This window comes from Anser cygnoides, chromosome 4 (assembly GCF_040182565.1).
Source record: "Anser cygnoides isolate HZ-2024a breed goose chromosome 4, Taihu_goose_T2T_genome, whole genome shotgun sequence".
Taxonomy (NCBI): Eukaryota; Metazoa; Chordata; class Aves; order Anseriformes; family Anatidae; genus Anser; species Anser cygnoides.
In genome coordinates this window covers 9,939,274-9,954,185 of record NC_089876.1, presented here as the reverse complement: position 1 = coordinate 9,954,185, position 14,912 = coordinate 9,939,274, and the positions used below count along the sequence as shown (strand labels likewise).

Below are 14,912 nucleotides of genomic sequence, written 5' to 3'. Positions count from 1 at the left end.
ACTGGTGTAGGCGCAAACTGTCTAGGTAAATCAACACATGTGGGGAGCTGCATGCTTTTACAGGTATTACTGAGACAAAATTAGTTGCTCTCCACTGCATATGTAGTATGACCATATGCACAGACAACACATCTCCAAGGAGTCCAGCAATCGTCCTGCTATATATTTAAATTAACGCATCTAAATTAAGTTCGTGGCTCATTCACATGAGAATGCATAAACCAAATCACCAGAAGTTCCTGCCAGCAAAGACATGTGAGTGAAGTACAGGGTTTCTGGTGTAATCTGTATTATGCAGTTTCGCCTGTGGTGAAATTCAGTCATAGTTTTTACTGCCTGTTATCCAACATGAACCAGCCCTAAACAGGCTGACATCCCTGCATGCAGGTGGGATGTATGGATTTAAGCTCTGTGTGGACAGCTTTATTTTTTGTAATAGATTTACCACTGGTGTATTTCATCTTCGTCTAGTGAAGTACCAAGTTAAGCTAACTGAAGAAGAAGTATTTAAAATCTACTCCTATCAGTTTAAAGAAAGTATACCATTAGGGTTAACACCTGGTTCACGTGAACAAGGTTTTATGTGTCGATAAAGGAAACTGTATTTGATTTAATTATATTGAAGTAAAGATAAATTAATTAAATGGGGAGGGGAGGCATGGGACATGGGACAAATGAGGATCATGGAGAGTTTTTGAAGTAGTTTTAATTAATTTTCTAAATATATTTACTTTCTAGTTCATAAAAAATTATATTCCTATAGCTTCCCTCCATGAAACAAGCCTACTTCAAGCTGTGATAAGTGCTTCTCAACATTTAAGTATGTAGAAAATTTTATACCTTTAATTTTATGCACCAACTCATTTTTTCTTACAATACACAGCAACTCAGAACTTACCCGAGATAACAAGATATGATCAGAAAGTCAGACTTTCACTGAAAATCTTACAAATGCATTTAAAAATCCAAATTCAGATACATATTTTTTAGCATTTTAAACATTTTAAGAATTAGTTGCCAAATTCTTAGAACCTGACGTTAGAAGCAAAATTCGAGACAACAGAAGTTAAAGAGAATTAAAACAGTGATTGATTTCCAGATGACTGAAAGCAATTTCTTTAAAAGATATTTTGGCATGTGCTGCTTTCTATTTCTTTAAAAAATGTTTTAAAGCTGGACAACAGATTTGGAATGCAAGCAACACCTTTCTCTACATAGCAAACATTTGACAAAGATACAGCCTTCAAACCAGGATCAAACTGAAATCTCATTTGTAGTAATTAGGCAGCTCTAGATAACTGGATGGTGTTTGCTGCAGATAACTGGTCTGTTTTTCAAAGAAAATACCTGAAATTATTTATCCTCGTTTAAAATGTCTTTCAGTAAGACACTTTAAAATAACACATAGGAAAATGAAATATTTCTAACCTGAAAAATTATGCATAAAAACAGCATTTCACCCCAAAGTGGCAAAGTAATTTAAATGTTTCTGTTAAAACACTTTAAAAGATCAATACAAAAGTTTAATGATGTAGTCTCAAGCTTGCACACACAGGAAGTATGCTACCCATAAAATCAGGGGAAATAGATTAGCAATCTAGAGACCAGATGGTTAGTATTTACTTGCTGACATAACACCACCAAATGTTCCTAAATTTCTTTTTCAAATTTGCCTTCCACATTACATTATCAGCATAGGAACTGATCCTTGAAACATATACACACACAGTTCATTAAATTTATTCATATGAGTAGTGCCATTGACCTTACTACTAGAGACTTAGTAAGGACTAGTGACAGGCTGACAACTTAGGGTACGTCTTCATAGACACATAAGCTTTTTGCCTATATTGAATTGGGCAGACAGTCTGGAAAAATAATTTTAAAAATTCTGTGCATGTGTTTTTCTGCTGGTTTTGTACTTTGCAGAAGAGATAGCCATTTATGGAGAAAATGATAAAGACATTCCATGTCCATAAATATATTGCATGTTTTGGTGGAAAACTATTAAACTTGGCAAGGTCTGAAATAAACTGCCCCTCCAATATGAAATCAAGGATTAAAAAATATTTCAGTTAATTACAAAATATTTTAAACAGCAAAAGTTTCTGCCAAAGTGTGAAAATACTGTTTAATTATAATGGAATCCTCTTACAAATAATTTAACCCCTCTGGTTTGTGAACAATATATTTGCTTCCAAATATTCATCCAGAGATCATGAGAAAAAAATGTCCATACTTACTGTATGCTATTTTTGAGTTGTCTAACTCATCTGTAGATGTCTACTCAAAATACACAGTTTCACTGTTAGCTCTGTTTTTAAATCGAGTGTTTAAATCTAGTGTTCCCTCTCTTCCTCATAATTAGTAGTTTTATTTGGAGGCATTTACTTTGCCCCTTTACCCAACATATTTCATCCATGATGAAACATTCCACCTTTCATCACATCCCCCTTCTACTCAATTCCTCGCATGCTTCCCAATGCCTTTTTTCTCATCCGTCTCCTCAGGTTCCTCTTCATTCTATTTTTACATCACATACAAAGTAACCTGCCTCCAGGCAGTCTATTTCCTCCCCTATTTATTTTTTCTATTTACACCATCTGAATGTGTATATGTAACGCACGCGCTTCGTTTAGTGAAAGTGATATCGTACTGCGCTGACCCCAGTACTGCCCTAAAAATAACAAATTCGTTTTCCATGTGCTACAGCTTATTTGTTGATCACACTTCTAGAAACCATGAGGGAGTTCCTTTAATGTCATAGTTACAATGCTAGACTTGAGTAACCCCTTATATGCTCTCCTTGAAAACTTTTTACACTCTCATCTCCCTACTCCCGACATACAGATCCAGAAGCAGTGTCTCGTTTTTGCAAAAGTGGGAATTCTAACAAGCTTTTTAATTCCAGGCAGGTCTTTCAAGTTATAATTGGTCTGAACTTCTCAAATATTCAAATATTTTTACCTGCAGCTAACTGTCCCATATATCCCATATAGATGAGAAGTCTGTGCCTACCTTCAAAAACAAAACCAGAGAAATTACATGGCCCAATTTTTCATGTAAATGTTCAGTCATTACTAAAATAAAACAAACAGCAGCAAAAATAAACTATGTAAGTGGGGAATTCTTAACTTGCTATCAGAAAAAGCATTAGAAAAAATTTACTGTACATGAAACTAGTCAGATTTATGTGCAGCAGTGCTGTATTCACTCTCTGGACAGAAACAAGGCTAGAATACAGATAGTCTGCAAAAGATGGAAATAGAGTCTTTTGTTAAAAGATTAAAAAAAAATAAAAATGATTAAAAATGGTGCTTTGTACAAAAATAAAACCTCACAGCCTCCAAAAAATAACATTTCTTTTAGTTCAGTTAAGGTAGGACTCTTCAGAGTCTCATCTAGAATCCTGTATATCATTCAGGTCATTCATTTCCAAAAAGGATGACATCAAAGAGAAAAAAATAGCAAAACAGTCATCAAAATAATCCCTACCACACAAAAGAAAAGAGCATTATTCTTCTGAAGAAAGTCTGCATGTAATTTGACCGCTGTCTCACAGGATTAATCACTGAAGAAGCAGCAAAATCTGTGTACATACAAGAATAGGTATAAATTGACCTGGAATAATCTTAGAAACAGTCTTCTAAATTGCAGTTTACCCATCTGTAAGGCAGTTCTTTCATAATTCTGGAGGCAAGACTCATTCTAAGATACAGCTCCACACATCTACAGAAGGGATTGTATGACATGGCTGCTCATGGTAGCAAGCAAAGAATCAGATTTCCTGCATTCCTGTGTTCCTACAGCTCTGGAATTGTAATTCTTATAGCATGCAGGGAGAGGGGCACAGTACAAAGTTCAAATATGCTGCCACTGGCATTGCTGATTAATTGGATTTAATGGTTATATGGTTAGTGTAAATAATATCAGTAAATATTATTATTTCCCATGGAGTCAAGGGAGAGTTTCTTTACATCATATTGTAAACCAGATAAAGTGTCAGAAAACACCACAGAATTCAGACTACCTGAGTCTACAACGTGTCTACATCTGGAATATGCAAAAGCACAAAACATATTTTCCCTCCATCTCACATTCATGTACTCTCGCTAGTCTGATCATCCGTATGACACTAGGAACAGCCCTTCTTTTAGAAGTTGTGCAGGCAGATGCATAGTAAGGTTTCATGATTCTCTTTCAGAGCCAGCTAATTCAATTTTAGGTACAAAAAAAATATTCGGAGTTTCACTTTTACTAAATGTAAGCTGTATAATTTCACCGTCTTAGCAGGATCAGGCCATGCACTTGCCCTTTTTTCTAGTCACCCAGTCACTGTAGTAGAGTGTGAAGGAGAATTATTTCATTTATCTTTGAGCAGCCACCATTTTCTGCAGGTTCTGTCTTCTACTATGTTTGCATTAGCCTTGTATGAATTAAACTCAGTAGAAATAGACTACGTTTACATACAATAATCATGTTTTAGAGCTGCATCATACTTATCTTCATACCTACAGCAGCCTTTAAGACATATTTCCATATATTATTAATTTTTTTGGTGAGTACAGCCTTTATCCTGTTCACCAAACAGAATTACAGATTAAAAATTTGGGTCTGAGTTTTAAAATAGTTTAGATAACATTAGGTTAGCTAACAATAAGTTAAAATATATAGAAAAATGCAAACGACTTCAAAAATAATGTTTCAAAAGAAGACATTATTTGATAGCGAAAATGGAAGATGGCCTTAGTTCCTAGCACTGACATTAATTTTATACTTCTATATCTGAATCTAACCTTAGGTATTCAGCCTTGCAAATACAGTGAAAGCAGAAGAAATATGCTTTTAAAGGAAAAAGCAAAAAGAAACATATATAGGAATTCAGCTGAAGAATTTTTGAAAGTATGTTAAATGTTATTTCAATATTACCTTTCACTAAAGGAACACTTTCTAGTACTTCATCTTAAAGACTTCAGTACAATCCTTTATGCCTTCAGCTCCCTCTTGTGGTGTATCAATGTTGATCTGCCTTACAGCCACACCTTAAACATCTACTTGTGTTACCAGATTTGCACCACCAGCAAATACTGGTGTAGAGGTGTTGAATGATCTTCATGACTTCCATCTATATATTTTGGGCACCAGCACAGGATATCTTTGTGCTGCAATTAATAATTAAAACCTTTGACTGTGATTATCTCTCCCAGTATTTTTCACTCTCCCAAAGCATACTGTCTAACCCAGCAATAATAAATGTTTCTTCTTTTCCTTTATTTCATTTGATATATATATATATATATGTATATACACACAGTACAATATTTTTTTTTGTGATAGAGAATAAATGAGAGTTTTCATTGCTGGTTATTCATTAAGTCAACAGATTCCAGTTAATAATGAAAAAAATTAAACATTTAATATCAAAAGCAACTTCAAGTATCTTCTATACATTTTAGTATTCAGTATATAGTAAGGATTTGTTCGTTTGCTTATGAAAACTGTATTTGAATAGACTATTTTTACCCTCATACTTTAGAGTACTATTCATACCAGGCATGGAGTTTAAAAGGATGCATCTCGTCGTCCCAAGTAGCTCTTCACAAGAACCATAGGTCACTTGAACAATCACTGTCCATGTTTCAAAACAAGGTTTAATCATCAGCAAAGTGAAGATGCAATTAGCATTTCTAGGAACACATTACTCTGTTCCCCTACAACAGGTCAGGGTACAGTCCTTGATGTGAAGAAATATACAACACATCTGTTTTAAAACAACACCTGACCTAGGCATAATAGTACCAAAGTTCCCAGAGCTTCATCCCTTATCCTTTCTGTATAAAAATAATTCAACTTAGGCATATATTGCACTATTTTTTTTTCATGCCAGATAGCCCTCACACTGCATTCTTTTCTCTTTGCTTATCTAAGATTACACTAAGGTTTTATTTTCCATGGAAAACCAGGGAAAAGGGCAACAGACACACATAAGGTGTGTAGCAAGGGGATGTCTATAATATCAATAATAATCTCAGAGGCATTCACAAGGGGAAACTACACGTTGGATTTGGAAATCATTTTCTCCAGTAGATTCATCATTCTCTCCTGTAGCTGTAAGCTTTGAACTTGAATGATGTTTTGTTGATCCAGAATCCTGCGCACTTCTCTACAGGTTTCTTCCATAGCTCTGCTTAATTTCTTCTGTTCTTCCAGCATGGCCTCCATTAATTTTAGCTTCTTCTTTTGAAAGCTGCAGCTTTGCATTTTTCTTTTCTTAACTGGTCTTTCTTCAGTTCTGAAATAGGAGTATTTGTTAACAATTAAATTAGTATTTATGGAAAAAAACTATGTTAGGACATAAAATTCTGTACTACATTCTTGGTAAAGTTATACCTAAGTTCAGGGAGGGAGGGAGGGAGGAAGAAAGGAGGAAAGGAGGAGGGAAGGAAGGAAGGAAGGAAGGAAGGAAGGAAGGAAGGAAGGAAGGAAGGAAGGAAGGAAGGAAGGAAGGAAGGAAGGAAGGAAGGAAGGAAGGAAGGAAGGAAGGAAGGAAGGAAGGAAGGAAGGAAGGAAGGAAGGAAGGAAGGAAGGAAGGAAGGAAGGAAGGAAGGAAGGAAGGAAGGAAGGAAGGAAGGAAGGAAGGAAGGAAGGAAGGAAGGAAGGAAGGAAGGAAGGAAGGAAGGAAGGAAGGAAGGAAGGAAGGAAGGAAGGAAGGAAGGAAGGAAGGAAGGAAGGAAGGAAGGAAGGAAGGAAGGAAGGAAGGAAGGAAGGAAAAATTTCTCAAATATGTTTGCTCTCCGGTGCATGCCAAAACAGAAGTATTTACTACAGTATATTGCACAGTGCTATTGACTGTAAAAACATGTTTTAAAATCCCATTATTTTTAACAAGAATTTTCCCCACAGAATACCAGTAATAGTACTTTGTTTTTGTCTTGATGTTTCTTACGTATCGAGTCTACAAGTTGTGCTGGGAGAGGGGTTTTGCCCATCTGGTCATTATATTTATTATACTTTAAACTTCAATTCTAAAGCTGCAATAAACATTCCACCTAGGGAAGGCACTGCACTGTACTGTTTTGTGTAGTGGTAAGTTACAATTCTAGTTTTTCAAAGCATCATATCAGCAGGACTGATACTGTTACTGCATGCTAGTCTCAGAATTTGTCCTTGCAGGGAGAGACAGCAGTTGCAGTGACTGCTTATTTATATACTACATCATAAAACATTATAAACAACGTGAAAGTTGAGCAGGATACAGCTTTCAAGACTCCTTCATTTCTTACAGGTCACAGATTGATGACATTTCATATTTACCTTTAGAGAAAATTGCCAATTGCAGTTCAAGATTTTTTTTATTCAAATGTATTTGTCACAAATACAAGACATTATGGGTACCTTCTTCTCATTCTTAGGTTAACTACAAGTTCTATCAGTTAGGATAGAACCATACCTCCCTTCAAACCCCTAGCATTTTAACAGATATTTCAAGCACATTACAACTCCCTGCCTATAGTTTTCCCTTCATCATAATATACAGGCAAGACTTTGTATTCAACATAGCAATTAATTGATATTTGGAGTTTAAAAAAAAAAAAAAAAGAAAAAAAACAAGCAAATAAATGTTCTTCTGAAATTCAAAAAGTATATTGGTAGCCTTTGGAGAAAACCAGATTCCCAGACCCTAAGGCTGTCATGTTGATATTCCTCTAGCAAAATGTCTCTAAGCTATCTCAGGTGATAAAATTTAATACATGCTTGTCTACCTTTTATGTCCTTATCTGAAATCTGTAGAACTGCCACATGCAATTTGGTTCACATTAGGAGAATTTTCTCTATACTGCATCATACTGAGTTTCTGTTTTGGAAAATAGAGAGAAACCTAGCAATAAAGACTCTCAAGATGGATAGTTCACATGGCCATCCTAACTTGGGGTGACAGTGCAACAAAGGAATACAAAACCAGCCTACACGGCATGCACGTCAGAACACACACACAAAATCCATTTCTCTTAACATGTAAGGTAAGAAAGAAGCGTACTAGACTGTGAAAGGGGAAGAAAGGCAAATACAAGGCAAACATGCGAGTGAACTACACATCTGAAAAACTTTCAATTACTAATGGGTAGCTTCTTTTCTAACTTAGAGTGACAGTCCATGCATTCATTCACACTTTTTGTAACTCAAACTGGAGCCCCCAACGTCAAAGTTATCTGATGATGGGTCTCAAAGTCCCTTTACACAAACAGCAATCTCAGCTGTGTTCTGCCAAACACAGCATTCTTTCTAGGTGAAATCCAATAATTAGATAGCACAGTTGTGACTAGCATGCCATATCAATACCTTGCAGATTTCAAGGTAACCTTGACCAAGGACATCAGCCTAACTCTTGAGGAATGTGCTTTTACTAATGTGAAGAAGTGGAGTGAGGAAGGAGGTCACTCAGCTGTGGCAGATTTGTGTCATAATTTCGATGTAAGTTCTTATCCTGCTTGACAGGCTTTGTACAACAGTGACAGTGACATTCAGATCTCTCAGCAAGAAAAAAATAAACAACCCTAAACACCTGAAAGACTTGATGCAAATATAACAAAACGATACTCTCCTTGACATTTAAGTGTGTAACGACCCCCAAATAGTGGAGTCTAAGGAAAGAAACAAGTGGATCAAATTAAATGCTATTAAAATCTTAGAGAAAAAAAAAATAGAGTTGGTTTTGAGGGAAACTGTTTCGATACTGTTTTGTGATTTTAATGTGATGTCCCCTTGTGCACAGGTAAGAAAGAGCAACAATCTTTCTTTACAAATGTACATTGACATGGTGACCAAAGACCATTGGCTTTCAGATTATCCAAGTATTCAAAGTTACTTGTACAACTCAAAGGGTTTTGTCACTATTACACTGCTACCATGGTCCTGAGGAAAAGGAGAAACCATCATCTTTATGTTTGTTAAACAATTTCAAAAGGTATACAAAGTGAACTCACCTCATATTTGATTTTGGGTATCAAATAAATGCATGCTGCTCTGCTCAAACTGTGGGCCAAGATGATCAATGAGGTTATCACAGTCAGACAATCCAGCAAGAATGGGTCTTGGCTAACAACAAATTGTTTGCTCCCATTAATCTAAAGGCCAAAATGATTTGAATTGTGCTTCTCGAGGAGGCTGAACTGGTAGAAAAGGTCTATGGCAGTGTAAGAACAACATTAAATCTGTTATTCCAAGGTTCCCATCACTGCTTTCACATTCACAAGCAATGCATACTTTTTGGCAGCTGGAGCAACAAACCAATCCACTTGCCAGAAAAGTCACCTTTTGAATTTTAAGTCCTCTGTGAAGAGAAGTTTATTACTGAAACCTGATGGGTCTCTCTATTCTCTTCCTTACACAGTATTACAAAGTAGTTGTGTTAAAACTTATCCATCTGAAACGGGTAAGAGCTGGCTTCCAGAGCCACAAGAGGGCTTGTGTCTTGTCAAAGCAAGCTTTCGTGAGAATGGTCCTTAATAAGGAATGAGAGAGAAAATCTGGGGCATGTAGAGGGTAATGGGCTGCACTGAGTATTGCATCGTCATTCTTGGTGGTTGTGACTGCCATTTTGTCTTTTTATTTCAATCAGCACAAGAAAGACAGAAAGACAGAGAAAGGCAAAGAAAGAGAAAGACAGAAAGACAACGATAGAATGACAGAAACAAACAAACAAAAAAAAAAGATGGAATGTTTTGAATTGAAAGATTTAAAATACACTTTATTTTTAAGAGAAGAAAATAAAATCTTTGAAGGGTTGTCCTAGAGACTGTACAGTAATGCAGGATGTTTTATGATGACTCACAAGTCCCTAATAAGGACAAGATTTATAATTCTCTCTCTTGCAGAATAGCTCTTGAAGGAGAGCTCTTGAGAATAGGGTCTCCAATAAATAAATAAGTAAATAAATAAAATATAAAAGGAAAGAAGGATCCAAAGAATCTAATTTACGAGCAAAGGACCCTCAGTGACATGAAACAACATAAAATGTACAGTGATTCCTGAATATCTGAATCTTGAAAAGTTTCTTCAGATACCAAGACATCTTTCTTGAGAAGTTCTAGGTCTCCTAGGTAGGGCCAGAGAGACCTCTCCAACTTTTTCTAACAGGAAGTCAAGAGGGAAGCAGGGATAGGAATATGACACACAGGGTTCAACAGTGAGTATCCCATCAACATCAATATCCTCGAGTAGTTTCATCTAGTACATCTAGTTTGGTAGTCTCAAAGCACCAGCATAAGAAACAATCAATATTTCATGTAGCAAACATCAGTTGGTTGCTGATTCTCCACGTTGCATTCCTGTGCAACCAACACCTCCATGACGATGGGAATGCAACAGATCCTGACAGCATCCTTCTACCAAAGAAGCATCTCCACTCATTGCCAAGCCTTGAGAGACTTCTCAAGGCAGATTTTGATCTGAAGGGAAGAGTGGTCTGGGAAATCCAGGACCTCAAATACAACTTGGTGGTACTTTTGGACCTCCAGTGTTTATGACAAGGAGCCTCCAGAGAAAAGCTCTGGCATTAGGACTGTGTTCCAAGCTGAACCTTGCAAAGCTATTTCCACACTATGGCCTAAAACAAAAAGGCAGGATTCAAAGAAATGAAGGGAAGTAATGTTTTCCCTCTCGTCTATGAGGCTGAACAAGAAATGACAGTGTGTGTAGGGGACCATGAGGAACAAAGCAAAACAACCAGGTATAACTAGGCAAGACATTTCCAGTCTCAAATGCATGTACTGTATACATATCTAAAATCATTTTAATTCACTGTCCAATTACAAAGTTCCTTGATTGATTGCCTACACTCACCCAATGAGGCTCATTTCAGCAATATGTGTGAAAAAATAATGAAACAGCAGTTAAACACAAAGAATAATCAGTCTACTACATGTGTTACCTCTACACAACCACAATAACAACTCTTCTTTTCTGACTACTTCATGGCAAATGAACTACCATCAGTTTCTGAAATTTATGCATCTCTAGAACTAACTACTGTTTGTGACTTGGTTGTGGATTTTTGTTTGTTTGTTTTGTTGATGTTGAGTTTGTTTGTAGCTATGAACAAATCTGAGTAGACCACCCTGCCCCCTATCTTTATGAAACTAACAGAACTAACAATTATCTGGAACTAAATATGAGATGACAGAAAGATCTTCAGAGTTTGAGGACTGAGAATCAGAGCAATCTGGATCTTCTGGTAGACTAGGCTCATTCAAACACAGCCAAATGCATTCAGGAATTTACAAGACTCGACCTTGAAGTGTAGATAACAACCACAAAAAATGGCTTGGAGGCTGGGCAAAGCATCGTAGTATGATAACAAGTCTGCATAATGAGTTAAGATGCACTATGTAATGTGCATAGCCTAAAGCTCAAACTTCTTTGTAGAAGCTGCCCATTCAGTTTTTAAATAACTATGGCATGATTTTAGAAAGATTAAAGGACTTGACAAAACTGTTATTTCCTGAATTAGCATCCTTACCAAGTTTTAATGCACTTCTATTAAACAATACATATCCTGGTTAATTCCTGTTACCTATTCTTACTCTTTTGGTGTGTGTAAGCAACGTGTACCAATTTATTCAATTTACCTTTTAAAAATGAAAGAATAGCAAAGATGGTATCGTGGTACATGACTACATCTAGATAGAAAGCAAAAAATACTAAAAAGATCTCAAATATAGTGGAAAGAAAGATAAATAGAAGTAACATCTGAAAGTTTATCTCACTATATTCAAATTAGAAAAAAAGACACTGTTTTAAGCAAGAGATAAATCTCTGGACCAGTTTATTACAGAGAAGATTACAGAGAAGAGTGAATTCTCCATCTTCTAAATATATCAGATCTGGACTGGATATCTCGTGAAAAATTTCCAAGAGTCAAACAAATCCTAGGAACAGAGAAGTGGAAGAGAGCAGAGACAGGGGCTTCAGAGTGCAGTAGTCCTCTGCTGCAGGGAACCATGCCACAGAATGCCCTCCGTAACATTCTGGGTTCCACATCAGAATAACTGAATTCAGATACGTCGACGGTGTTCAACAGGAAGTCAGACTAGATGGCTTTGTGGTTTTATTATAGTCTATTAATCTACGGAAGTAACTTCTTTTCACCCCCATTTTCAGTTTGATAGAAATGGCAGAACTGATGAGGTCTGAACCACATTCACAATCTGCATAATTATGTTTTGTCATTATTTTAACAATGAAGAAACAAGACTATAAATTATTCCACAGGGTGAAAAAACCACTGTTTTCAATTAGATAAAAAGTCATTTATAGCATTGTTATGAATTCTGAATTTAAAAGTTTAAGCTGCAGTACAAGACTCCATCACATCACATTACATTATCCAACAATAACTCTACAATTGTCAGATGTTTTATGGACACTGCAATACAATATAAGCTTTCTTAAAGCCCAACAGCGGTGTTCATGCAATACTGAACAAATAGCAGGCATCCCATTAAAGGAAATAGGAATTCCAAATGTTTTTCCTCATCTGTGAATTGCCACAGAAATAAGAATTAATTTGATCCCACATTAATTGTATTGTCACTAACTAGGAAAAACAAGTTTTTCTAAGAAGCTCCCAGACTCCAATAAAATGTAAAGGAACCTAGCTTCAGCTATTTTTAGCTTGAGAGTGTGTATGTATTGATAGAAGTGTAAATTTTGACATTTTTCTCTGTCATAAAGGCTAAATATTAAATCCAATATTTTTTTTTTAAGTTGTAACTTATACAGCCAAGAATCCTCCTGCTATGATCAAGGATACCATGGAAAAACAGAAAGCTCATGCTTAAAAGCTGTGTTCAAGAGTTCAAGGGAATAACAGTAAAATTTTCAGAAGCCTAAAAGTTGGCTTAAAAAATAAAACATACCCTTTGAGGTTTTTTCACTGATCTATTGTTGCCATAACATCACGATTTTTATTACTGGAGAAAAAAAATCCCACAGCATAAGCTTACTTTGCACACTTAACTGATCTGTGTATAGTCTGCTTCATAGACAAATAAGGACTAAATAGTCATAAAATATATAGATGAAAAACACACCGATATTTTACATATAGATATATGTGTATGTTTTTCAAACTGAGTGTTTTATATAGCCATAAAATAATAAAGTTGAGAGGGAGACTGGGGACCTGAAACATTCTTTTGATTTCAAATCCCAATGTTGTCTTTAGTAAATTTTTTGAATATGTTAGATCAACCATGTACTGTTTAGAGTCAAGGACATTTACAAAAAAAAAAAAGCCAAGAGGGACCCAAATTTTGTATGCAAATTCTTTTTGCTCTTGTTGGTTATTTCAAAGTGTTTTTCACATACGGGATGACATACTAATTGCTTAAGCTGAAAATTGCTTCTCATTTCATAATTTTCCATTAGTAACCCTAAAAGAATTATCTTCCCTGTCTTACAATGGCAGCTTTAAGTGATTTTAACCCATCTGATACCATTAGCAAGTGCTGTATTTCCTTCTGGCCAAAAAAAAAGGAGTCCATATTCTTTTCTAATTCATCAGACTTAACTAAACAGGTCAAAGCTGTACAAGCTTTGTAAAACCCCCTGTGAATATTTTAATACCACTTTTCTTCCTCCCAGGTACATGTCCCATTAATATCACAAGTACCTGCACATTTTTAATCTGGTCACGATGTTCACCTGAAATGTTATACTAATCTCTCAAGTGGTATGTACGGCTCAACTTTTTTTTTCTTTAAACACAGCTCAACATTTTTTTCCTTAAACACGGAAGAGCTGAATTTTAACTTGTGAATATGTACATATCTTGTTTTTAAGTGATATGCACAGTATTCCATTGCACAAACAAATTTTATAGTAGAGAATAAGACTGTGAGAGCACAACTACATTAGCAAGTTAGGGAGCAACGTATTATGGAGGTCCTACCACAGTGATGGTCAACCTGTCCTTCCCTGCAGCTCATGAAGCCAGTTGTGCAGCCATCCTTACCAAGCATCAGCAGCACTGCAGCCTGAGCTACAGCAAGGACAGATCATCATGACCTGCCATGTAGACTTGCAGCCAGCTGAAAACCTGTCTGCACCATTAAAAGCTAGATTTCAATGACCTATAGTTCCTAACTTGGCTAAGTTCAAATATTTTTCTTACTAAAAAAAACAAAAAAAGAACTAAAAAACAAACAAAAGAAACACTGAACCCGAAGCTGGCTAAAACGCATTATAGCCTAAATTTTCCAGATCTTATCACTTTTATCACTGCAGAGAGAAGGCAGAGTAGTTTAAGTCTGCTAAGATGAAAGCCCAACTGTAAATGAAAGCATCTACATGAGAGTGGGACTCTGCAAACTGTAAGCACAATGAATGCAGAGTTGTGGTTGATTAGCTTGACTTCTGAGATGGCTTGTCTACACTCTGTAATGAGACCTGGTGTGGTGACCTCTGCCTTCCCCTCACAGCCACCCACAGTACAAAACCGATGTTGTCTAGGAATTGTCCCTAACCTGAAGAAACTTAACATCTTGCAACTAAAAAAAAATACAACCTTATGTTATCAAATAATTGCCATCATTTTAGCTGGGATAGAGTTAACTTTCTTCACAGAGGCTTGTATGATGCCATGTTTGGGGTTTCTGATGCAAACAGCAGCGACAGCAGGGCGAAGGTCCAGTTGGTGCAGAGCAGGGCTCACCCCGAGCCAAGGCCTTCCCTACCCCTGAGCTGCCCCACCAGCAAGGGGCTGGGGGCAGCCCAGGGGCTGGGGGGGACACACCAGGGCAGCTGGCCCAGGCTGGCCCAAGGGTGTCCTGCACTGCAGGGTGACATGCTCGGCAATGGAGCCAGGGGAGAGGAGGGGAAGGGGGGATGCTCAGGGCACTGGTGTTTGTCTT

The 14,912-nt window shown here is 36.6% G+C and overlaps 1 protein-coding gene across 4 annotated transcripts in view; it reads right to left on the bottom strand.

Moving 5' to 3' along the window:
- Positions 1-423: 423 nt before the first annotated feature.
- Positions 424-14,912, bottom strand: part of MSANTD1 (Myb/SANT DNA binding domain containing 1) — a 52,600-nt gene continuing 38,111 nt past the window's right edge. For 3 of the 4 annotated variants that reach the window (XM_066996519.1, XM_066996520.1, XM_013178951.3), the window contains one exon: positions 424-6,292. In XM_066996519.1, coding sequence (XP_066852620.1) covers positions 6,052-6,292 — 241 coding nt within the window. In that variant the 3' untranslated portion in view covers positions 424-6,051. The remainder of the gene's footprint in view (positions 6,293-14,912) is intronic. The other variant, XM_013178945.3, reaches the window with a different exon arrangement.